At 49.5% G+C, this 25,878-nt stretch overlaps 1 protein-coding gene across 1 annotated transcript in view; it reads left to right on the plus strand.

Annotated features, from left to right (window-relative positions):
• The first annotated feature begins 785 nt into the window (after positions 1–785).
• The window catches only part of ZAP70 (zeta chain of T cell receptor associated protein kinase 70), a 30,142-nt gene continuing 5,049 nt past the window's right edge, over positions 786–25,878 (plus strand). The window contains exons 1-9 of the mRNA XM_030256983.4: positions 786–966; positions 14,786–15,230; positions 16,562–16,722; positions 18,019–18,157; positions 20,462–20,540; positions 20,984–21,024; positions 23,194–23,242; positions 23,762–23,942; positions 25,367–25,573. Coding sequence (XP_030112843.4) covers positions 14,829–15,230; positions 16,562–16,722; positions 18,019–18,157; positions 20,462–20,540; positions 20,984–21,024; positions 23,194–23,242; positions 23,762–23,942; positions 25,367–25,573 — 1,259 coding nt within the window. The 5' untranslated portion in view covers positions 786–966; positions 14,786–14,828. The remainder of the gene's footprint in view (positions 967–14,785; positions 15,231–16,561; positions 16,723–18,018; positions 18,158–20,461; positions 20,541–20,983; positions 21,025–23,193; positions 23,243–23,761; positions 23,943–25,366; positions 25,574–25,878) is intronic.

Below are 25,878 nucleotides of genomic sequence, written 5' to 3' on the forward strand. Positions count from 1 at the left end.
CCACAAAGAGCTGATCACTGATCAGAAACAGGGAGGAGAACCAGCCCAGGAGAGGCTTCCTGGGCTCCTGAGCCCATCACAAACCACAACTCCCAAGCAGCCCCTCCCAGAGGGCCTTTCTCAGTAGTTCCTGGAAAATCCAAAGAAATTCAGTTTTCCTTACTCCTCTGTGACTTCAGGAGGCCCAGCCTGGCATGACAATGGCTCTGACAGGAGGGGGCAGCCGGGGGGACTGGGCTCTGCTGCCAGGGAACAGGGACAGGATGGAGGAAATGGCCTCAAGCTGCTCCAGGAGGAATTTGGAGGATATCAGGTGGAATTTCTCCATGGAAAGCATGCTCAAGGCGTGGCAGGGGCTGCTCAGGCAGGTTTGGAGTGCCCATCCCTGGAGGTGCCCGAGGAAGGCCTGGAGGTGGCACTCAGGGCTCTGGGCTGGGGACAAGGTGGGGATGGGGCACAGGATGGACTCGATGACCTTGGAGGGCTTTTCCAGCCCAGCTGATTCTGTGATCCAGTGGCAAAGACACTCATGCACAGATTCCCTTTCCCACCAACATCTGCTCAGTGGGAGCTGTTCAAGGAGAAAACTTTGCTCCCCAAGCAACATCTCCCCTAAAACATCCATTTAAATAACAACAGCTCCTCACCACCTCCCTCTGACCCATTCCCTTCCCCAGCAGACCCCTGCCCTGGCACGGAGAAGATCTCAGAGCTCTTTCACTCTTCAGAGCTGCACAGCTTTTGTTTGCTCTCCTTTCCTTTCCTGTGCAACAAGGAAATAGGGTCACATTTCAGAGAAACCCAGCCAGCGGTGGTTTGTGAATGCCAGAGCTGTCGCTGGATGCTGCGGCCTCTTCTTTCCCAAAATCGACACAACCCTCACCCAACAGAGATTATTTCCCCTCTTTTTTCCTTTCCTGCTCCCCAGCTGCTGTAGGGAAGCCCCCAACGCTGCCAGCAGAGCAGGTAAGAGGCACTTTTTGTTCGCTGCTGTTGTTTTGGGTGGCGGGCGCATCATGGCTGCTTTGTTCCCTGCCTGGTGCCTTCTGCAGCACCAGGGCCTTCAGAGGGGAGATCCTGTGAAAAGTTGGGGTTAAGATTCCAGATTAATTCCTCATGTGACCTTGGTGTTCCTACTGATCACTCCATTGGGAAAAAACGGGGTTGAGTTGGGGCCATCACGTTCTTTTCGAAGCTGAGGGGGTTTAGACAGGTCAGAAGATGATGAGATGATCCATGTGGTCCAACACTCCTGGCCAGCCATTCCCTTTCCTTTGTCTCTGGACATGGCATCAAAACTCTGGAAGTTTCTCTTTAAATTCCCTGCGAGCCTCGGTGGCTCTGGGGGAAGGTTTAGGATCTCAGTTGAGGGAAGGTTTAGGATCTCAGTGGCTCTGTGGGAAGGTTTAGGATCTCAGTGGCTCAGAGGGAAGGTTTAGGATCTCAGTGGCACCGAGGGAAGGTTTAGGATCTCCGTGGCTCTGAGGGAAGGTTTAGGATCTCAGTTGAGAGAAGGTTTAGGATCTCTGTGGCACTGACGGAAGGTTTAGGATCTCAGTTGAGGGAAGGTTTAGGATCTCAGTGGCTCTGAGGGAAGGTTTAGGATCTCAGTGGCTCTGAGGGAAGGTTTAGGATGTCAGTGGCTCTGTGGGAAGGTTTAGGATCTCAGTGGCTCTGAGGGAAGCTTTTAGGATCTCTGTGGCACTGAGGGAAGGCTTAGGGTTACCTGGATAATGCTCCAAACACTCCAGAAGAACTTCAGAGTTTTGTTGCTGGCCATCATAGCAATAAATACACTGAAATCCAGAGGCAAACTCACTTTTATTTCCTTGGGTTTCTTTGGCATCTCCTCCATTGCTGCTCGGTGAGGATGGGCACAGATCCAGGTCCCGTTAATTCAAACACTGTCTGGGCTGTTGGGGAATAACGTGGGACAAAGGAAACTTGGGTTTGAACCTCAGAAAACCTTTCCTATCCACTAGACTTGGAGTGAACCCCACAGGAACACCAGGGAAGAGCTGGGGAAGGGATCAAGCTTCTCGTTGGCTGGGGTTGAACAAAGAAGTCTACAAGGTTGTGCTTCCTGATTTATTTATGACTCTGTTGATTTCAATCCCTCATCCTCCTTTTTCCTCTTGGGAAGAGGGACCCAATTCTCTGAAAAGTGTTCTCATGCTGCTGGGAATAAGATTTCCTAAAGAAATGTGGGTGCTGCCATGGCAGGATTTAGAATTCGCACATATTAATATACAACCCTCAAAATTAATTCCCATGAAGGAAGAGGCTTTCTTGGAAGCTCTCAGATAATCAGGACAATCCATAGTCCCTCTGTAAAGTGCCCAACTCCACGAAAAGCAGAAATCCTGGGAATGCCCAGGTTCCATCCATGATCTAAACCCACCAAAGCAGGCACAGAGGATTTGGCTTGAGCAGCAGAGGTCAGGAAGAACACAGGTGTCGGTTAAGCCAAGCTTTTCCTCTCACAAACCCCAAGCAGGTGGGACTGGAGGCACAAAAATAAAGAGGCTGAAGGCAAAGAGTGGCACTGAGAGGTTTTTTTTCACCTCTGACAGCATTTGGGGTTGAGTTGGGTAACGGCCAGGAAGCAGCTCCTTGTGGGGCAAAGCAGAAGTTCTGGAGGGCTGGAAATACTCAAAAGTACAAATAATTGTTATCAGGTGATTGAAAGGCTCACACATTTTGTCCAGGGCTTGATTTCCTGGGAATCTCTGTGGACTCATAGGGTGAGTAACTGCAAGTGGATGGGTTGGGAGTTAAAGCCACAGAATCCCAGAATGGTTTGGGTTAGAAAGGACTTTAAATCCCATCCCATCCCACCCCTGCCATGGCAGGGACACCTCCCACTGTCCCAGGCTGCTCCAAGCCCTGTCCAGCCTGGCCTTGGGCACTGCCAGGGATCCAGGGGCAGCCACAGCTGCTCTGGGCACCCTGTGCCAGGGCCTGCCCACCCTGCCAGGGAACAATTCCTGCCCAATATCCCACAAAAATCTCCCCTTTTCCAGTGGAAGCCATTCCCTGTGTCCTGTCCCTCCAGGCCTTGTCCCCAGTCCCTCTCCAGCTCTCCTGGAGCCCCTTCAGGCCCTGCCAGGGGCTCTGAGCTCTCCCTGGAGCTTCTCCTCTCCAGGGGAGCACCCCCAGTGTTTAATGCTGGGTAATAGAATACAGGATGTAAGTACACACACCTAGAGTATAAAAAATAGATAGAATAAATACATTAGTATTTACTAGAATTAAATATAAGACTAGAATAGAATAGAATAGAATAGAATAGAATAGAATATTTAACATAATTAAATATAAACTTGAAGTATAACCCTCGTCCTTAGAGCAGGTATGTGCATTTTTAAACACAGCTTTGATCCCTGAACGTGCTGATTTAGTCTTGTAACATCCCAGAGGTGCCAGGAAAGGCTCTGGAGGGTGTGGAATTGAATGGGCACAGCAGAGAGAGAGCCCAGAACATGGGACAGATCCCAGGGGACCATGGGCAGCTTCCACCAACTCCACACAAAGCCAGGAATCAAATTCCAGCCCCAGTGAGGATAAAACACGAACCAGCCTGAAATAACTCCATTTTCCCACATCCCATCCATATCATTGGAACAAAACCCTTTTGCTGTTGTAATGAAAAAGAAACAAAACACTTTGGGCAGATCTGAACCTTTATTTCTGCCTCAGAAAATCTTGTAGTAGAAGCTACAAGATGTATATATACAGCCACAAGATGTATATATACAGCTGTATATATAAAATATAAGTGTTATACTTAGAAAACAGGGATCCAAGCTGCCTGTGAGTGGAGCATTTCCACACTCAGGGAACGTGGGAACAAATTCCCATTGTTTCCCTCACAAACCATTGCTCACATGCAGGGATGTCCCGACTCCTCAGAGCTGATGTCCAACACTTTCACTTCCCAGTTTTCTTCATTTTCCTCCTCAGAATTTCCTCTTCAGGAATTTCCTCAAGCCCAGTTAGAATTTCTGTTTGATCCCCAGAACACAGATTAATAAAGGAACAGCCTCTGCCTGTTTTGAAATAACGTTCCAGCAATGCTCAGGCAAAGTTTGAGCTCCCAGCCCCATGGAGACCCTTCCAGAGCATCTCCCACCACCAGGACATTTCACACGGGGGATTTTGGGCCCTCAGCTGGATCCTGCAGGATTCCTTCCCTTGTTGCAGTTTAGATTCCAGCCATAAGTTCATCTTTCCTCTTTTAAAACTCCAACCAGAGCATCTGATGCTCAATAAACTTTCCTGCTCTTAAACTTTCTCCTGGCATGGAGCTCAGGGAAAGGTTCTTCCCCCCGAGGGAATGCTGCCAGAGCTCCAGGAGCTCTCAGGGATGCTCAGGGTGGGGTTTTTGGGGTGTCTGGGCAGGGACAGGGGTTGGATTTGATACCTGTGGGTCTCTTCCAGCCCAGGATATTCTGGGATGCTCAGAAAACCTTCTGGTGCAAGAGTTCAATGCCAAAGCAGAACCTTGAGCCTCCCAGTTGATCCACCTGGAGCTTTGGCAAGTGGATGGGATGGAGGAAATGGGACACTCTGGATTCTGCCCAGGGCTGGGTTGGGCAGCACTGGATGGGCAAAACTACAAAGCAGAAATCACTGAGCAGCAAAAAGCAGCAAAAAGCAGCAAAAGCAGCAAAAGCAGCATCTCTGGGCTCATTTTATCCACCAACACAACCACTTTTTGCCCTCTTATTCTGGCCAAAGCCCCCAGGTTCTCTCTTATTCTGGCCAAAAACCCCAGGGCCTGAGTATTTTAAACCTTAAAAATCTCTGATTTGTGCCTCTGAGATTCTTCCAAACACCCCCCCAGGCAGAGCCTCTGAAGTCACTCAGGTGTGACAGGCTGGGCCAGGGAAGAACAGATTATTCAGGTTTTTGGCTCTCCTGCTCTGCATCTCCCCAGGAAAATCCCAGTGTTGGTTTCTGAAGCAGAGTGAACCCTTCTAGATTGATTTTGGAAAGGAGCACTGAGCACCCTGAAGCAGATCACACCCAAATCTGTTGTTGAGATCTGCAGGCCAAGTGGAAAGTTTTGAGTTTTTCAGTGAAAATCACAACTTTTTTCCTTTCAGTTGTTTGTGCAGATCCAGTAGTTGATCTGTGAACACATCCATGTGTGGTTTGCCCCTCGGTTTTTATCTGGGCTTCTGATCTTTCACGCACAGAGCTGCGGAGGCAGCGGTGGGAGCACCCCCATAAATAAAATATCACAACCAATAAAACTTTCTTTTATTAATGCAGCCCTAGGGAGGAGGGTGAGACTGAGCACGTGCCCACAAACCAGCGGGAAAGCATCTCCCAATTTCTGTGTCAGATGTTCAAGGTCCTGTTGTCATTGTCACCTCCAGGACAGAGGGGGGTGGATGGAAGAGTGTGGGAATCCAGAGCTTCCCTCTGGCTGCCCTGGCAGGTCTGGGACCCTGGCAGGGGTCAGGAACCCCCCTGGACAGAGCCCCCAGAGACACTGTCTGTGATCTCTGTCCATGGAAAAGAGTTTTCAATCTTACAGGATGAATTACAAGCTTTAAGTGTTTGATAAGAATAATAATTAAGTGTGACACGGGTGCAAGAGTAAAATTTTAGGTTTCTAGATTAGGGGTTCAGAGGGGACAAGATGGAGGAAATTGGGTGTGCCTTGTCCTTTTTCTCCTTCTTCATGCTCTCCATGTTTCACTGTGGTGTTGGCATTTTTCTGTTGGTTCAGGCTGGGGACACACTGTCCAACGTAGGTGACAGATATTGGCACGTTATTGTAAATCCAGCACAGGTAGTTTGTGGTATTTAATGTTTGTACCATCCCACTGAGGGCAGAGCCCCACACGCTGCCCTGCAGGACAGAGCTGCGGCAGGGCAGCAGAACATGTTAGAGATAAACAGAATAAACAACCTTGAAACAGCACAGACGAATTATGGCTTCTTTTTCGGCAACAGGGTAGAAAGACAGAGACTTTCTACAATCTCGGAATCATCAATAGCACAGATTCTGACAGAAGAGGGTCCTGCCAGAGCCAAACTGGGCAAACTGGGCACAGACTCCAGAGCTGTGGCTGAGCTGGGGAAGCATCCAGCAAATCCTGCCCCAGGGAACATGGTTTGGATGTGGAGGCAGACAAGAGTCTGGAGAAAAGCCCCAGGGGCACAGCAGAGCAGGGCAAGGGATGCCAGAGGGACGGGCAGAAGGTTCAGGGGTGCTCAGTGCTGTCTGCACCTCCCCAAAATCCACTCACACAGCTTAAGCCAGGCCTTTCTCGGAACTCAGCTGAGCCCAAGCAGGGCAGGACAAGCCCAGCTCAGCTGCCAGGGCCCTGCATTCCCTGGGGTGTGAAGGGATTTCCACCCTGGCTCTGCTGGAAATGCTCCATAAAAGCTGCTGGCCCTGTGAAGAGGCTATGGGGGAAATAAGAACCCTGCTCTCAGTGCCCCAAAACACAGCCAGGAGCATCCCCCACAGCTGAGAGGGACCTCCAGCCCCAATCCCCACTTTGAGCACAGTGAAATTCATGTCCATGGGCTCTTGCTGTCCCCAGGTCCAGCTGGGGGGGAGCAGAACACGAGGCCCCAAAGGTTTTCTGTGGGGCAGCATTAACTTTCTTCTGCTCCTTCTTGTGTCCCTTCCAAGAGGGAAATGCTGGGTTTTGCCTGCTCTGGGATGTTCAGCTGCAAGGTCACCTCAGGGGTATTTTTTCTGGGTGGAAAAGTGAATGGAGAGGTGAATAGTGCAGGTGGGAACAGCCTGAGCATGGGCAGTTATTGATTAATGCAGCCTCCCCTTGAGAGCACAGGAAGGACAAACACCAGGAACTCACCAGACCATGGAGAATGAGTTGTTTTTCACCTCAGTCCTGATCACTGAGTTATAAAAATGTGCCAGAGAATATTTACTGCTGTGCACAGGGAGGGTTTCACTCTCCTTTCACGCAAAAACACCACCAAAAATGTCACAAAATCTTTCTGTGCTCGGTGCTTTTCAGTTTTCCACAAAAGACTGATGGAATTGGAGATCACATTGGTCCCAGAAAGAAACTGAAAGGAGGATTTTCCCTAATGGAACTCAGGATTGCAGGAATTAGATATGGGAAAGTGCTGTGAGCTCATCCCTGTGGGTTTTTCCTGCCTGGGGAGGATTGTTCCCATTTCCCGACCAGTGCTCAGGGCCTGCCAAGGCGACTTCCACGCTCCCCCTGCCCCACATCCTGATGAATCTTCTTCCTTGGAAATGTTTCTTGATACCCAGACTTCCTTTCCACTGATTCATTTCTTCTGCCTTATCCCTGTTCCATTTTATCAGCACATCCAAACCAGTTTTTCCTCTCTGAAGGAAACTGGTGCTCCTCAGATGCTTCTCCTTTGCTCTCAGATGTTCCCCCATCACTCTTGGACAACAATTCATGTTTGTCTCCATCCCCCAGGGCTGAGCCCATCAATCAGCCCAGCCAGGCCCTTCATCTCTTCCACTGCTCTTTCCTGAACTTGTCACATTTCCAACACTTTGAGGCTCAAATCACCCCCCAAAATAACTCATTTCAACCTCAACAACGTGCTGGGATCATGGCACTGAGCCCCAGGGGTGGGATTTATTTTATTCTTTAATTTTCAAACCACAGGGAATGTTTAGGTCTGGTCTGTGCAGACTGAGCTCCTCGTGGTGTGTCTGAGGAGCAGTGAGAGCATCCAGGGCTCCTCCAGCTCTTCCCCACCTGCAGCAGCTTTCCTTGGTGCCCACAGGAATATTCTGAGTGTAAAGATGAACCCAACTCGTTCATTTTGTGGGGCTGGGAGCTGCTGGTGGCCCCTTCACCTGAGATTTCAAAGACTGTGACTCACAGACAGCAGAGGAGGTTGATGCCTCAGGTTTGAGCTTTTATAATTTTCACAATCTGTGCTGCTTTAATGTGTGGATCTGCGCTTCATATCAGGGGATGGTGAGCTCTCTTCAGAGTAGGGAGACAAAACAATTCCTTCTCCACCTGGGCACCAAGGACAAATGATCCAAATCTCAGCCCAAGAGCACAAACACCGTGGAATGAAGAGAGAAAAACAAGCAGGATGGGACTGCCTGGGCTGGAGCTGGAATTGGACAATGAACTCCAATGTGCAAATGGAGCAGAACTGATCAAAGTGAGAGACCCTGTGCCCCTGCACTTATAAAAGTGAGTGCCCCTGGCACTGCAGGCACAGAGAATTCGCTTTGGTGTCTCAGCCAACTCCAGAGCTGCATATTTCTGTATTTCTGTATTTCTAACCTGCCCAAAGCCCCTCCAGCAGGGCTACAGGAGGTTTTGTGTCCCTGGCTTTAGAAGGGAGTAGAGGGACATGAGGTGTCTAGAAAGGATTTAGAAGGGGAAGGAAGGACATGAGGCATCTGAAAAGGCTTTAGAAGGGGGTAGAGGGACACTGAGCTCCCCAGGACCAGCTTTTCCCTGGTCCTGCCACTGCCAGGAGCCTTCCCACATCACCAGGTCCTTTCACAGGCCTTGCCAGTGATGTGGAATTCAATAATTTTCCTTCTGAAAAGGACTGGGGATTGTCCCTGGGGCCAAACAGCTCCCACATTTCACCTCAGAGGGGGAGGAGGAGATCAGGGAGGATTTCTTCATGGAAAAGGTTGGTGAGCACTGGAACGGGCTGCCCTGGGAAGCAGTGAAACACCTTGGAGGTGTTCAAGAAACAGCTGGACGTGGCACTGAGTGCTGGGGTTTAGGTGTTGGGTCAAAGGTTGGATTTAACCCTGGTCTTTTCCACCCTTGGTGATATTTTATGGAACATTTCTGCATCAGGCAGCGCTGGGGCACTGAGGACTCAGCTTGTTCAAGGCCAGCAAGAGCAGAGTGGGAATCAGGGAGGTTTTCCTGTGGATTTACTGTAAACTCACCCGTTTTGGGCTGCTGTGAGTCAGTGAGCTCTGATCCTTATCTGCACACAGCCCGTGTTTCTGAGCACAAACACAGACTGCCTCTCACAACTCCCACACAGCTCAAGTGTTAATCAAGAGCTGAGCAGCTTTGGCTTTAATTAGCAGCCAGCAGGGAGGGCAGAACAGCAGCTCCAGCCAGGAATGTGAGTGCTCCTAAATGCTGGGAAGAGCTGCCATGGAGTGCATAAATAATTAAACATCAGTAATTAGAAGAATGCAGCCAGGTCAAGGCAAAGTGAAGTTTTTCAGGTTTTTTCTTTGAACTAAGGAAAATTACATTGGATCAAAGTTTATGCAAGTTAAATCAAAATTATTTCAAGTTTTCTGTTTAAGATTTAAAAAATCTTATTTTTTTAAGATTACAATTTTATTAAAATCTTATTTTTTTAAGATTAATTTTTTTTAAGATTAAGATATTTAAGATTAAAAAAAATTCCCCAGGAATCCTTCAGGAACTCCTCAGTTCCTCCTCTTGCACAGTCCTGAGATGAATGATCTGCAAAGGCCACTTGGACACTGCAGGTGTTTTCCAGCCTTTTTCTTATCTTCAACCACAAGTCAGAAACAAGAGAATGAAATGCAGGGAAGGGATGTGGACAGGCAGGAGGTGCCTGGCTGTGCCCATCACCTCTGCAGCAAGCAGCACCAGAACAAAGTGCATTTATTCTGGCATTAAACGCAGGTGGGTCCAGGCAAGGCATCACCAGAAGCAGCTTTGTGGCCATTTGGCATCAGGAGGGGGCAAGGAGGCAGCAGAGGCTGGAGCTGCTCAGGGCAGAGCTGGTGCCCCACACCCACTCCTGCCTCTGCTGCTGCTGCTGCTGCAGGATGGGCAGTCCCAAACCTGCTCCGTGCCCTGTCCATCAGAAATTACCCTGGAGTAATCCCAAACCTGGGCTGTCCCCTGTCCATCAGGAATGACCCCAGAACAATCCTAAACCTCGGCTGTCCCCTATCCATTGGGAATGACCCCAGAGCAATCCCAAAATCCACCCAGTCCCCCTGCCCATCAGGAATGACCCCAGAGCAATTCTGAATCCACCCTGTCCCCTGTCCATTAGGAATGACACTGGAGCAATCCCAAACCTGGGCTGTCCCCTATCCATTGGGAATGACCCCAGAGCAATCCCAAATCCACCCTGTCCCCTGTCCATCAGGAATGACCCCAGGACAATCCTAAACCACGTCTGTCCCCTGTCCATTGGGAATGACCCCAGAGCAATCCCAAATCCACCCTGTCCCCTGTCCATCAGGAATGACCCCAGAACAATCCCAAACCCTGCCTGTGCCCCTGTCCATCAGCAATCCCAAACCCTGCCTGTGCCCCTGTCCATCAGGAACCCACTCTGGAGCAATCCCAAGCCTGGTCCATCTCTGTTCCCATCAGAACCCACCCCAAAGCCTCTCCACAGGACAGCCCAGCCCTGAGGAGCAGCAGAAGGAACCCCTGGAGCAGTTCAGAGCCCCCAGGGCCCATCTCAGACTGAATTCCCCTCTCAGCCATCCCCAGGCACATTTTCCCCGCACTTCCTTTGAGCTGCCTCTCCTCCCCTTCCCCAGTTAAACTCCATTTAGGGAATTGTTAAAACTACCCCACATTGGCAACACGAACCACTCCAAACTACACCACCCCCAAAGGACAGAAGCCCCCTCAGATCCACCTTTTTACCTCTCCAGGCTGATTTCCCATCACAATTCCCATACTTCAGCCCTTCCCCACCTGCTCCCCTCCAGGCAGGTCCCTGCTCCACCCCAGACTGTCCCAACCACCCTATTGTGGCTGTGTTATCAGGGATTGTTTGTGGTGTGTGGGATTATTGCTGCCAGGACCAGGAGACACAAAACGTGGTCCTAACAGGATGCTGAACCTTGCCAGTGCTGCCTCCAGCTTCACCAGTACAACCCCTGCTCTCGGGAGCTGGTCTGATTTGCACCAATTGCTGTTCTGGAAATTATAAAATCAAACCAGTTCCTGTTCTTGTCTGATCTGAGTAAAAATGAGTGGCCAGCTATAAATAGATCTGATCGAGTGACATCTCCAGGGCTTCCTGCCTGCCTTTCCTGTGGCGTGGGGCACAGATCCGACTGATTTCACGTGGCAGTTGTTTTTTTGGGTGCATCTTCACGTCATCACACACACCAACTTGCCAACGTGGCCATCACCAGAGGAGCCCTGGGCTTCCAGCCCTGCTCCCTGTGCCCAACCTGTGGGACCACCCAAACCCAGGGGAACACCCAGCACCTGCAGCCCCAGGGACACAGATTAAACTGGAAAAATGAGGTCCTGTTAATTTAAATAAATAATGGTGGAGGGTTCCTTGCACAGGTTCTTTCAGGTGTTGGTCCATGAAATTGGTTCTCATTTTTGGCTGCATTTGGCAGCGTGGGAGAACAAAGTTGAAGGAGATTTGTGCAGGTCTGTTGAGGTTGTTCAGGGTTGCTCAGGTCCATGCAGAGGTGGTGCCAAGGAACAGTGTTTGGAACAGGAATTAGAGGAGACCCTGAGCTGGTGTGTGGGCAATAAAACCAGCCAGGACAAATATTTAAAACTAAGAGCTTTAGAGGGATTATAAATATTCCTGTTCCAATCTGCTCTCAGGCTTCAGGGGGTGACTTTCCCTCGTGTCTCAGGACTGGGAAGGTTTTTCTCAGCAGAGTAATTTCCTACCAGGGTTGATCTGTGGCAGCAAGGCTTGGGTGGCACCACCTGACCCAACCTCTGAGCCCTGGGTTCCTCTCCTATCTCTGTGAGGGTTTCTTCACTTCCAGCTCTGTGGTTGGAGAGGGAAAACAGCCTGTTTATAACAGAGCATCCTGTGTGGGCAGCTGGAAATTCTGTGAGGGCTCACATGTCATCAGTAACTTCTGCCCTCTCATTTTCACCTGGCTGAGCTACTGACAAAGGTGCTCCACTTGCTCTGATGTGCTGCTCCTGGACTTTCCAGAGAAGGGATTCAGCAGTTTTGGGTGCAGATGTCATGGCTGTTTATCCCAGGGCAAAGCAGCAGCTCACAAAGGAGGCCATCACCGTCCCTCTGCCCACTCAGTATTTCCTGTTCCTCATGAACGTGACTCATGAACCTGATTGCAGCTGAACCCAAGAGCTGCAGTCCTCACTGCTCATCTCCTTCAGCCCATTTTCCTGCGAGCTGGGAGCAGGCTGAGCTTGGGCAGAGCTGGCAGCCAGCTGGTCTCAGGAGCTGAACCAGCTCTGGGAACCAGTCTGGGCTTTGATGTCTGGAGGCATCACAGGATTAGGATGCTTTGCTTTGGTCCCAAGCACCAACCCCAGCTTGGGTTTGAGCCTCAGGGTGTTCCCATTCACCACCACATTCCAGACTGGCAGCTGTGCCAAGACCCCGCTTTGCTCTATTTGATGAATTTGGTGAATTTGGGCCTTCACAATTTGGGCTGATTTATGCTTGGGATGTTTTCTGCTGGTCCTTCACTCTGGCTGTGAACCACTGATGCTTCCTGTTGTGGTTTCCTGCCTCAGCTGAGACGCCTCCTCTCTGCTCTCCCTTCCTGTTCTCATCAGGGCCATTTCAGAGCTTCATGGGGACAGCAAATAGGTAGAGGAGGCTCTGGTTGCCATAAATCCAGCTCCTGGCAGGCCTTTGCTGCTGAGGGCTGAGCAGGGCAGGGTGCACGGGGCAGGACAGTTCCTCCTGAGCCTTTCCAACACAGAGATCCAGCCAAGCCCTTCCCAGCTCCAGTGATGCCAGGGGATGGCAGGAGGAACCTGTGCTGCTGGGAGGGATGAACCAGGCTGGCATGAGCCAGAGCAGGGCTGGCCACCAGGGCAGGGCTGACCACATGCCCAGGCACAGCTCTGGCCACTGCCTGGGAGCAGAGGCCACAGCACTGGGCTCAGCCCGTGGGGAAACAGCTTCTCCCACCATGTCCAGAAGAGTCAAACTGGGAAGAACCAGGGCAAATACCCAGTGTGCTGCCCCAAAATCTGGTGTTTCTTTGCTCCTCACAGGAGTGACACATTTGCAGGAGGTGCAGGTGGAGAAAATGTCTCTGATCTTTTTGGGGTCATCGTCTGCGCAGGAGCAACCCCAAAGTTCAGGCTCCAGGGAACAAATGAGACCCTTTGGTCACGATAATGTTTCCACTGATTACAGCAAACTGCGCTCTGTCAACATCCTCTGGGTGGGATTTTAGATGATTCAAGATAGAGATACAAGCCCTGCACAGAGACAAGCCCTAAAGCTCTTCGGCACCCGGGGCTCTGCAGGGACTTGGTCAACAAAGGGCCCTCTCTGCCAAAGGGATTGGAGCATCAGGAACCACCCAGAGCCAGGTATTGTGGGGGAAAAATTCCACAGATTGCTTAAAAAACAATTCAAGGAAGGTTTTTTCTTGTTCCCGCTGCCTGATGGTTGTAGTCTGCCCAGAGGCACTTGGGTTTCTCTCCTTTCACTGTGCTTGGTGCAGTTGTTAATCTAAATGTTGTTTTAGATGTTTCATATCCACCTCGTGTTTTAATCTCAATGCATTGAAGGTTTTGGCCTTCTAGACCTCCATGGCAAAGCTCATTTATTCAGAGAAGCCAAAGAATTTCCTTTTATTGTGAACAGGGCTGGAGAGAAAATGGTAGGAAGTCAAGGCTAAAAACGTCAGGATGGATTTAAGGAGCACATTTTTAATAGTGAAAGTAATCAAGGACTGGAGGAACTCACTGTAGGATTGGGGGCTTTTTCTCTTGCTTGGGATCTTTAAATCAGGTTCAGGTGGTTTCTCTGTTCTTTGGCATCTCTAAATCAGGATCAAGTGGATTCTCTGTTGCTTGGGATCTTTAAATCAAGATCAGGTGGATTTTTATTTGCATTTCCCTGCTCCGGTAAGGGCAGAATAGAGGGATGCTGTGAGTTTGAAACAACCCCACAGAGAGCCAGCGGGAGAACCTCTAGACAGGGAAGTCTGAACCCAAATAAAACCATTTTGCAAAATGATGATTCAGGGATGAATTTTCCCTGTCAGGCCGGGCCCCAGCAGTGTGCTGTCACGGCGGGCGTTGTTCAGAATGCTGTGACCTTCCCAAAGAAGTGTCTTGAAAAAGACACCTCGGGGGCACAGGCACGTCTGTGCTTACGCTGGGTGATTCCAGCTCTTCTGTGAGCCGGGTGACACAGAGGGAGAGACGGGGTTTTTGTGTGGGCTCCAGAGAGAACCGGAGAACCTTCATCGAGCTTCTTCCCCAAAGGAATCCAGGGACAGAGAGCCACTCAGGCAGGGAGAAACGGGTTTATATAAGGATCTTGGGAGGTGGGACAGAACACCAGGGCCAATGGGATGAGGGCAAAGGGGTGGAGCGAGGCGGAAGAGCCAATGGGATACATGGAATCTGCATGTCGCAGCAAGGCATGCTGGGAGAAGCCTTTTTCCTCACCCTAACAAGGTGGGTACAGCTTGGGGGTGGTTTCCCTCCAGGGGAGGGTTACCAACTGATGTTTCTCCTCTCTCTCAGCCCCTAAATGATCAGGCTAGCCCAGAGATACGAGGCCTTGAGGGGAGGAACATCAGGAGATGGGCAAAGATTCCCAAAAGAGGCTCTTACCCCGATGTAGTTGTCTACCTCTTTATTGCATGGTCCGTGGGGAAGAGCGGCAGAAAGAGACCAAAGAGGAAGGGGCATCGCCTTCCGAACAGGAAGGGGCATCTAGGCTCTGGACAGCGAGGGCTCTTTTGGGTCTCCGCCAACCCCATTGGGGCTGGAAGGAGGGGTCCAGGCTTATCTTGATCTGAGTCACAGGGGTCCCGGGGAATGGGGGAAAACATGGCCTGAGCGCAATGTAACACCCAATTTCTTCCCTGTTGGCCCAGCAGCCTCCAGAGCGCGTGAGGCACCGTGGCGAGCGAAGCCAGGGAGATGCCGGACGCCGCCGCCCACCTGCCCTTCTACTACGGCAGCATCGCGCGCTCGGAGGCCGAGGAGCACCTGAAGCTGGGGGGGATGGCGGACGGGCTGTTCCTGCTGCGGCAGTGCCTGCGCAGCCTGGGCGGCTACGTGCTGTCCATGGTGTGCGACCTGCAGTTCTACCACTACCCCATCGAGCGCCAGCTCAACGGCACCTACGCCATCCTGGGGGGCAAGGCCCACTGCGGCCCCGAGGAGCTCTGCGAGTTCTACTCCAAGGACGCCGACGGGCTCTGCTGCCCCCTGCGCAAGCCCTGCAACCGCCCCAGCGGGGTGGAGCCCCAGCCCGGCGTCTTCGACAGCATGAGGGACAACATGGTGCGGGAATACGTGCGGCAGACGTGGAAACTGGAGGTACTACGGCTTTCTACCTAAATACCTAAATAATTCCGGGATTCTATATTTTCTTTGAAGTCCTTGGAGAAATACGGCTCAGGCAGTCTCCTTATGGAGCCTTTCTAAATTTGGCCTATTTACACCAAACGTGTTTGACAGAATGAGGTATTATATAGGGTGAATGAGATGTTCTATAGGGTTTCTATAGCTGAATGAGGCGTTCTCTGCTAAAATGAGGAATTTTGTAGCAGAATTCTCTCCCAGACCGGGGGAATCTGTAGGCTTTCCCCTAGAGCAGATCTGTGGCCACCTGCAGAGAGCACAAAGGACATCGCCACCTCCTGGCAAAGGGACAGTACGGGTTTAACACCGTGAGCCCGGGGAGAGGAACTCAGGGTCCCTCCCCTGTGATTGCCAAACTGCACCCACCGTGCCAAGTCCTGGTGCCAGTGGGTGGGCACCAGAAAGGTTGTGCCCTCACAAAAATCATGGAGTGATGGAATATCCTGAGCTGGAAGGGACCCTCAGGGATCATCAGCCCAGCCCCTGTCCCTGCCCAGACCCCCCAACAGCCCCACCCTGAGCAGCCCTGAGAGCGCTGTCCAAACGCTCCTGCAGCTCTGGCAGCCTCGGGGCCGGGACCATTCCCTGGGGAGCCTGGGCAGTGCCAGCACCCTCGGGGGGAAGAACCTTTCCCTGAGCTCCATGCCAAGGCCTGGCACAGCTCCAGCCCTTGCTGGGCTCCAGGAGCTGTCCCAGAGCAGAGCTCAGCCCCTGCCCCTCTGCCTCCCCTCATCTCCTGTGCTCCAGCTGAACCAGCCAAGTGCCCTCAGCCGCTCCTCAGACCTTCCCCAGCTCCGTGTTCCTCCTTGGGACACTCTCCAGCAGCTTTGGATCCTTCTGACCTTGTGGTGCCCAAAGTGCCCCAGCACTGGAGCTGAGGCTGCCCCAGGGCAGAGCAGAGTGGGACAATCCCTCCCTGGCCTGCTGCCCCCAGGACAGGGCGGCCCTTTGGGTTGCCAGGACACAGATCCAACTTGCCACCAGCCTGAAACACGAGGCTGAATGACACCCCACAAGCTCAGCATTAAGATTCCCCACATAAACATGGTGCCTTCCCTCTTCCCTCACCAAATTCAAAGGACTTCAGCTGGATTTAAAGGATTAGGTCAGCTGAGACAAGCCAGGAATTCTGCTCTGCAGCAGAACAGGATTCAGCTGCTGTTGGGTCTTGATTAATTACGAGATGTTCCAAATTTCCTGTGTCATGTGTGCCCCAAAAGAGCTGTGTTGAAGCCATCAGCAGAGCAGCAGGATGGCAGCAGGTCTCTTCTCCTGCTCTTTCCCAGGGGGATGCCCTGGAACAGGCCATCATCAGCCAGGCTCCCCAGGTGGAGAAGCTGGTGGCCACCACAGCCCACGAGAGGATGCCCTGGTACCACGGCAATATCAGCCGGGAGGAAGCGGAACGGAGGCTCTACGCGGGGGCACAGCCTGATGGGAAATTCCTGTGAGTACCCAAATCCCTGGATTTTTGACCATTCCCACCCCCACTGCCCTGCTGGGACTGGTTTCATGTGACAGAGAAGGTGCAGCTGAATTTTCTCAGAGTGGTTACAGGTATTTCAAAACCCCAAATCTGTTCTTCCTCACATGGGGCACCATTGTGTGGATTCTTTGGATTTTTTTTCTGTTAAGGTTGGGATTAAGTGTCTGAGAAGGTTTTTTGTTTAGATGCTTATTAGTTCTTATCTATATTATAAATTCATAGACTGTGAGTTTTATAGTACTTGAATAAGCTAAAAAATGGAGCTGTATCTCTCTGTCTACAAGGCCTTTTGAGGATAAACTGTTCAATTAAGAAATTACACCTAAATTATTTTTACTTTTAACTTAATAACTAACAACTCGTGACTGGTAACGCAGACTTTTTTATCTAATTACATGATACTACTCAAACTCATGAAGAAGAAAGTGAAGAAGAAGGAAAGAAGAAGGATTAGCTTCTGCTTTAAAACTTCTATCTTGCTTTAAATATATTGCTGTATTCTAAACCCTTCAACTCTGTTTTCCACAGTGTGATATTCCACACTTCTATTCAAACCATACACCCAAAATCCCAATTCTGTCATTCCATTTTGGAAGCTTCTCCACGGCCTCAGGTCAATGCAGTGTTCTCTTGGGGGTCAGTGCCTGTCAGCACAGAAACTCTGAAATTCTCAATGTCCAGGGCTCCAACATCTGCCCCACCACGAAGAGCCAATCTGGACTTTTATTTCTTTTTCTTATTTCAATATCTCTATAAATTTTGGTTGCTGCTGCACAGGATGGTGAGGGATAGAGGGTTCAGTGGGGGAAGATATGAAACACTGACAGGCTGGCAATGTAAGGCCCAGAAAACACAGGAGAAAGTTTTGCTCTGCATCTCTGCCCTGGTGAGACACCCTTAAAATCATTTAATTCTCTCCTGGATCAGTTAGGGAAAGGAAGGATTAGCTGGAGAACCGTTCAACAGGTGCTGGAGCAACAGGACAAGGGGGAATATTATAGCTCTATTAGGTATATTTATATATATAATATATAGAATTTAATTATATATTTCTATTGTAAAATAGATAAAATTTAATAGCTTATATTATATTATATTATATTAATAAAATTTTATGTATAATATTTATAATTTTATACAGGAATTCAGGGACACCTCTCCACATACATGTGCCGACTCACCACTGGCACTGACACTCCTCAGAGTAAAACCAAGATCTGCTTTCAATAATTTATGAATAATTTTCCTTCCGGCCAGGCTGAGGGAAAAGAAGGAGAACCGTGCCTATGCCCTGTCCCTCGTCTATGGCAAAACCGTCTATCACTACCGGGTGGATCACGACAAATCTGGGAAATATTCCATTCCTGAGGGCACCAAATTCGACACCCTCTGGCAGGTACCGAGAAATTGAGGCACCTTTTCCTTGTTTTGAAGCGTTACCAAGTCCCTCAAAATCATCAAGATAAATAAACCCTCTAATATCATCATTTTTGTATCAAGGAGTCAGGTATTATTTTGTTCATGGCCAGGGTTTGTGTGCATGGCTGAGAAAATTCTGGCCTCCACACAGACCCTGATCCTAAACTTTGTTACTTAATTGTACATTTATATTTATATAAAATTATATAAAATATAAATATTTATATATAATTCATGTATTTATTATATTTATCTATATAGTTCTATATTTTATATAGAACTATATAAATATATATTAGACATATAAATTTATATATTTTTATATAGAAATATATATTTTTATTATAGAAATTATATTTATATAAAATTATTTTATTTATTAAACTTACTTATATAGAAAAATAAATTAATGTTCATTGGTTCTAAATGACATCATAACACCATGGTTGTGGTTTGATTCCCATCACTTAATAATTAATAATCATCACAATTGATCCTCAGGGGTCCCTTCCAACTCAGAATATTCCATGATTCTGTGCTAATTCTCTTTCATTAATTAGTATTCTATCCTCTTTTGGTTATTAATTTCTCTCTTTTCCTGCTAATTAGACTGTATTTTTAATCTTTTTAGTCTGTTTTTTTTTTTTTTTCTCTAGCAGAGACACTCCAATGCTTAAACTGAATCATTTCAGTCTTTTTTTTTGCTTCTGGCTTCTCCAAGGCCTCCTTGTGGTCCATAAATTCTGCATTCCAGATGTCCAGCCTCAATCCATCTTTCTCTCCCAGGCTTTGTTCATTGGAGTTTATCAGAGTCAGTTTGTCAAAACTTAAAATTCCAGTGATTTTCCCCAGCTGTGCTCCTGCAAAATTAGCTCATGACAACCTTGTTCCGTGCTGGCTGAGTGTAATTGAAGAATAACACAATATTTATTATTAATACATATACTGGTTGTCATTAATTAATTAAAATGAGTAATTTAAGAGTTAAACCATTAACTAAAATTATCCAGGGAGTGGATGTCAGAGCTTTCTCCTGGCTAGGGCTGACTGAGGGACAACAACCCCATTTTGCTGAATTTTCTGAATTCCCAGGGCTGTTTTCACTCGGAGTTTTATTGAAAACAAAGATTTTGGGGCATTTTTATGGTGACAGGGGCTGGGCTGATGACCCTGGGGGTCCCTTCCAGCTCAGGAAATTGTGAGGCTCAGTGATGTCCCCTCTATTTATTTATACAGAGGAATTTTATTTATACACTACTGGATCCAGTGGTGCTGCTATCAGATTTTGGGGCATTTTTATGGCAACAGAACCGTGATGTCCCTATCCCAAACTGCCTGGGATGCACGGAATTAACCCTGCAGCTCCTCTGGGAAAGGATCTGCTTTAAATCTCAGGATTTCTCCCACACATCAGGGCCTAAAACCCTTCCTGGCTGCCCCAACAACAGCGCTGCACTCGACATGCCCTGCTCAGGCTGGAGATTTTGGGGTTTTTTGGGCCTTATGGAATTTCTCAGGCTCTTCCCAGCTCTGGCAGATATCCAGGGATGCAATCACACCCTGGGACACCCCGAAGTGCACGAATAGAAGTCTGAAAGAGAAACAGTCTGCCATAAATCTGAAAGGATTCATTGCCCTGAGCCACAAAAGTTGTTGTTGTTGTTGTTGTTGTTGTTGTTGTTGTTAATAATAATAATAATAATAATAATAATAATAATAATAATAATAATAATTTAATCATATTTAATATTATATATAATGTATAATATAGATAATAATATATATAATTAAATATATTAAAAGCATGACATTAAATATATATAATAGATAATAAAATAATAATATTATATTACTATAATATATAATAGATTATATATAATATATAATAATAGAGTATGTATTATATAAAGTTATATTTTTATATATAATATATAATATATAATATATAAATATATAGACTTATAATATTATAATATCGATTATATTATATATTATATATTATATATTATACATTATATATTATATATCATATATCATATATCATATATCATATATCATATATCATATATCATATATCATATATCATATATCATATATCATATATCATATATCATATATCATATATCATATATCATATATCATATATCATATATCATATATTATACATTATACATTATACATTATACATTATACATTACACATTATACATTATACATTATATAATGAGGTTTTTTCTTTTCCTCCTCACAATAATCTCTTTTTCCTCCCATCCCTTTCCCAGTTGGTGGAGTACTTAAAACTCAAACCAGACGGGCTGATTTTCTACCTGAGGGAAGCCTGCCCCAACCCCAACATGCCAGGTGAGCTGACACCCCTTGATGCCACCCTGGCCTGGGTTTGCCACCAGCTGGTGCCAGTTGGAGCAGTGCCAGCCCAATTTTCCCTTTCTGTGAAGGGAATTTTCTTTTGGGTCCACGTGTCACAAATGTCACTCCAGAGCCTGCCCTGTCCTGGGGCCCAGCTCTGCCAGCCTCAGCCCCTGGACCCATGGGGTGCTCCAGTGCTGGCACTTGCCCTGCCAAAATTTGGGAGTAACAGCCACATCCAGACACATTTCCACAACTTTTTAGGCTAAGGCTGTGGAAATTTTCCTTTGGGGGGCGGAGGGGATGTGATCAGACCCACAGGGTCCTTCAAGGAACATGGTCTGGTCCTGCTTGGGGCAAAGTGCTGATAACAAAGTGCTGATAACAAAGTGCTGATAACAAACTGCTGATAACAAATCCTCTCTCCTGTTTTGCAGCCTCTGCAGCACCAGTTCCACCCACCCACCCCTCCGTGAGCGTAAGTTTGTGGGAGGCTTTGTTTAATTGGGAACTCAGCGGTTTTAATATTGCTGCATTTCAAGCTTGGCTGATCAAACCCTGCTCTTCAAACCCTGCTTTTATCTAAAAGGAGCTGCACTGGACTTTATTAAGCCCAGCTGGGATGTTGTTCCCTTTCCAGCTTGGATGGGGGTGGGGAATAGCTGGGCACAGCCCCTGGCAGAGCTGAGAAGGGTTTCCAAGGATGCAACATGTGGGGCTGTCCTTGGGGAGCCCTCCATCCCTGCCCCGCTGGCCAGGCGGGAGCTGCTGGGATTTTGGGAATGCTCAGCCCTGCTGCTCCCACTGGCCCTCAGCCAGGGCTTTGTGCTGGCCCTACCCCGGGGAATGTCCCTGCTCAGGCCCCAGCGCGGAGCTGTGCTGGAAGTTGTGGCTTTGGGGGTCCCAGGGGGGCTGAGTGAAGCCTGGGGGCTCACCCATCACCCCAGGGTGTGTTCAGAACCCACAGCGGCCTCCAGGGTGCTGGGCAATGGACCCTGAAGGGATCCAAAGCTGCTGGAGAGTGTCCCAAGGAGGGACACAGAGCTGGGGAAGGTCTGAGGAGCGGCTGAGGGCACTTGGCTGGTTCAGCTGGAGCACAGGAGATGAGGGGAGGCTCCTCGGGGGCTGCAGCTCCTCCCGAGGGGAGGCAGAGGGGCAGGGGCTGAGCTCTGCTCTGGGACAGCTCCTGGAGCCCAGCAAGGGCTGGAGCTGTGCCAGGCCTTGGCATGGAGCTCAGGGAAAGGTTCTTCCCCCCGAGGGTGCTGGCACTGCCCAGGCTCCCCAGGGAATGGTCCCGGCCCCGAGGCTGCCAGAGCTGCAGGAGCGTTTGGACAGCGCTCTCAGGGCTGCTCAGGGTGGGGCTGTTGGGGGGTCTGGGCAGGGGATTGATGATCCCTGAGGGTCTCTCCAAACTCAGAATATTCCAGGTTTCTATGAACCCTCAGATCAACACTTCCAGAGTGACCTTGGAACCAGGATGTGCTTCCCAGCCTGGGAAGGATTTCAGAGCACTTTCTTTCACCCAGAGCAGACCCAGATTTATCCCCTCAGCAGAGCAGCTGCTGATCCCTCCCCTCCAGTGCTCTCTCTCCCCTCACCCTTTCTCAGCTCTGATTGTCCCTCTGTGCTTCCAGCTCGGGGATGGGATTGTGCCTGAACAACGCTCCTCCCAAACGCTCTCAGGGATGCTCAGGGTGGGGTTGTTGGGGTGTCTGTGCTGATGATCCCTGAGGGTCCCTTCCAGCTCAGGAAATTGTGAGACTGAGCGGTGTCCCCTCTATTTATTTATACACAAAAAAATTGTTTATACACTACTGGATCCAGTGGTGCCGCTATCAGATTTTGGGGTATTTTTATGGGAACAGAACCATGCCAGGCTCTGACTGCAGCTGAAATCTGAGCCAGGCAGGAGGGGAAGGGACAGCCTGGTGTCCCTGGGCTGGCTGGGTGTCCCCAGGCTGAGTGATGTCCCCATCCCAAACTGCCTGGGATGCACGGAACTAACCCTGCAGCTCCTCTGGGAAAGGATCTGCTTTAAATCTCAGGATTTCTCCCACACATCAGGGCCTAAAATCCTTCCTGGCTGCCCCAACAACAGCGCTGCACTCAACATGCCCTGCTCAGGCTGGAGATTTTGTCTTTCCTTAGGCCTTATGGAATTTCCCAGGCTCTTCCCAGATCTGGCAGATGTTGTTCTTCCCAAGCTCTTCCAGCTCTGGCATTCCAAGCTGTGCCACCCTGTCACTCTGTGCTCTGGGGACAGTGGCTGTGCAGTGTCCCTGTGTGCTCACAAGGCCACTCTCCCTGTGCTGGCTGTGCCCTTGCTCCCTCCAGGCTTCCCTCCCCTCCCTGGATCAGTGCAGACTGTGAGTCCTGGCTCAGATGGGGACAGCAGAGGGGACAGAGAGCCCTGCACAGCCCTGGAGAAGGGTGCTGTGCTCAGGGTGCCTGGCCCAAATCCCTGCTCTGCCCTGGGGGAACTGGACTGGAACAGGAATGCTGGCTCCAGACCACTCCAGTCTCACCCCACCAGCTGGGGCTGTGTTGGGGTGCAGTTTCCCTGTCTCTTTCCCCTCCATTTGCGTTGAAGCAATTTCTCCTTTATCCACTTTCTCCTTTATCCACTTCCTCCTCGTTTCTTTTCCAGAGAAACCTGGGCCCTCTCAATGCAGACGGATACACCCCAGACCCTGTCGGTGAGCACCTCCAGAGCCCTCTCCTCCCCACAGGGGACAGGACTGGGGATGTCCCAGGAGCCCAGGGTTCCCTGGAGCCCTGCTACAAAGCCCCTTTCTTACAGAAGCACCCAGGAGCACCCCAGACACTTCGGGGCACTGCACCCACATGGGCCTCCCAGGAAATCAAGCCCTACCCCATTCCTTGCCTTAGCTAGGAAGTGAAGCCCTGTTTTACCCCCATTTTTCACTAAAATTTACATTTTTTGAGTGGATTCGGCTGAATTTCAGTGGGGTAAAGCCCTACCCAGGGCTGGTAGGGCTGATATGTAGAGTGGGAATGATCAGACCCCTCTCCCTTTCAACAACCAAGCCTGGGAGGGGCCCTGGGTTGTGAAAGGACGGGACATGTCCAGGAGGGACCAGAAATGCTGGAGGTGAAGGTGAATCGGCCAAAAGAGCAGAGAAACCCTTCCCAATCCATGAGGCACAGCGGGATGGGGAAGGACAGGTTTATAACCAAGTGCTCCTCTTGGGAAGGGGCAGGAAAATCCCGCCTGCTGCCCATGGACACCAGCGTCTACGAGAGCCCCTACAGCGACCCCGAGGAGCTGAAGGACAAGAAGCTCTTCCTGAAGAGAGACCACCTGATGATCGATGAGGTGGAGCTGGGTGCAGGAAACTTCGGCTGCGTCAAGAAGGGAGTGTACAAAATGAGGAAGTGAGTGAGGGTGCTGGGGAAGGGGGAAGGAGAGGGAGCTGGCTGGGTGTCGGAATCTGTGCTATTGATGATTCTGAGATTGTAGAAAGTCTCTGTCTTTCTGCCCCACTGCCAAAGCAGAAGCCATAATTGGTCTGTGCTGTTTCAAGGTAGTTTATTCTGTTTATCTCTAACATGTTCTGCTGCCCTGCCGCAGCTCTGTCCTGCAGGGCAGCGTGTGGGGCTCTGCCCTCAGTGGGATGGTACAAACATTAAATACCACAAACTACCTGTGCTGGATTTACAATAACGTGCCAATATCTGTCACCTACGTTGGACAGTGTGTCCCCAGCCTGAACCAACAGAAAAATGCCAACACCACAGTGAAACATGGAGGGCATGAAGAAGGAGAAAAAGGACAAGACACACCCAATTTCCTCCATCTTGTCCCCTTTGGGCCCCTAATCTAGAATCTTAAAATTTTACTTTTGCACCCGTGCCACACTTAATTATTACTTATATCAAACACTGAGAGCTGGTAATTCATCCTGTAAGATTGAAAACTCTTTTCCATGGACAGAGATCACAGCCAGTGTCTCTGGGGGCTCTGTCCAGGGGGGTTCCTGACCCCTGCCAGGGTCCCAGGGCAGCCAGGGCAGCCAGAGGGAAGCTCTGCATTCCCACAGCTGGTCTTGAGGTGTCCCCAGCTGGTCACTAGATGGGCCCCAAAGTGACAGTGGAGTGGATTAGAAATGATCTGGAAGGTCAGGGATGATGGATGTGATGGTTGAGGCACCACCACTGGAAGTGTTCAGAAAATGAGCAGGTTTTATGGTGGGGTTTAGTGGGGATGGTGGTGTTCAGCCAGGGGTTGGACTTGATAATCTTCCAGGTCTTTCCCAACCTCAAAGATCCCAGGATATTATGATGCTGTAATTCTATGACTTCCCATGGGTTTTTCCTGACAGCTGCATTGCCCTGGGTATGTAAGCTGCACCACATTCCCAGGCACACAGCTGCCACTTCCAAAGGGACTTGCTGGGCTCAGAGGAGCAACTCCACCTTCCTGAGGCCACCTCTGTCTGTGTCAGGCCGAAGCAGTGACACTGAGGATTGTGCCACCCTTGGCTCTGTTGCTGTTTGTCTGTGATGGTCTTTACCCATTTGTGCCTCAGTTTCCTCCTGGAAAAATGGCCCTGATACCCAGATCTCAGTGTAGGAGGGGAGGTGTCTCGTCCCCAGATCAGGGATGAGACTTCTGGCTACACCCACAAGGGTGAAGTGACCTTTTCTCTCCATCCTGGGATACAAGGATGGTGCAGGGCCCTGCCAGAACAGGCTGTTGAGAGGTCAAACAGTGTGACAGGAGAAGGGATTTCCATTCCTGGCTGTGAGCCCTGATTCCAGCTGTGCTCAGCCCATCCCACGGCTCTTCCCCTGTGCAGGAAGCAGATCGACGTGGCCATCAAGGTGCTGAAGAGCAACAACGAGAAGACAGTGAAGGATGAGATGATGAAGGAAGCACAGATCATGCACCAGCTGGACAACCCCTACATTGTCAGGATGATCGGGGTGTGCGAGGCCGAGTCGCTGATGCTCGTGATGGAGATGGCTTCTGGAGGGCCCCTCAACAGGTTCTTGGCTTCCAAGAAGTGAGTGTTGGATAAAACGTGGCTGATTTCCTGTGTTTCTTCTCAAAACCTACTTCAAAAGCCCTGCACCCTTGTGTCACCTCTGAGTCAGAGATGACACGCAGTCAGATCAGAGAGCAAAGTGGCAAAAACCTCCTTTATTTCATCCTCTCTTCTTTTATAGCTTAGTTCGCTGCAGGTGGACCTGACTGGTCATTTAATCAATACATTTCACATGATTGGCTAATTAACAAGACACCCATTTGTAAACTATCTTATGAGAAAAACAGAAAAACAGATTATTAGAAAAACACCACCTGCAGATT

This window comes from Taeniopygia guttata, chromosome 28 (assembly GCF_048771995.1).
Source record: "Taeniopygia guttata chromosome 28, bTaeGut7.mat, whole genome shotgun sequence".
In the NCBI taxonomy this organism is placed as follows: Eukaryota; Metazoa; Chordata; class Aves; order Passeriformes; family Estrildidae; genus Taeniopygia; species Taeniopygia guttata.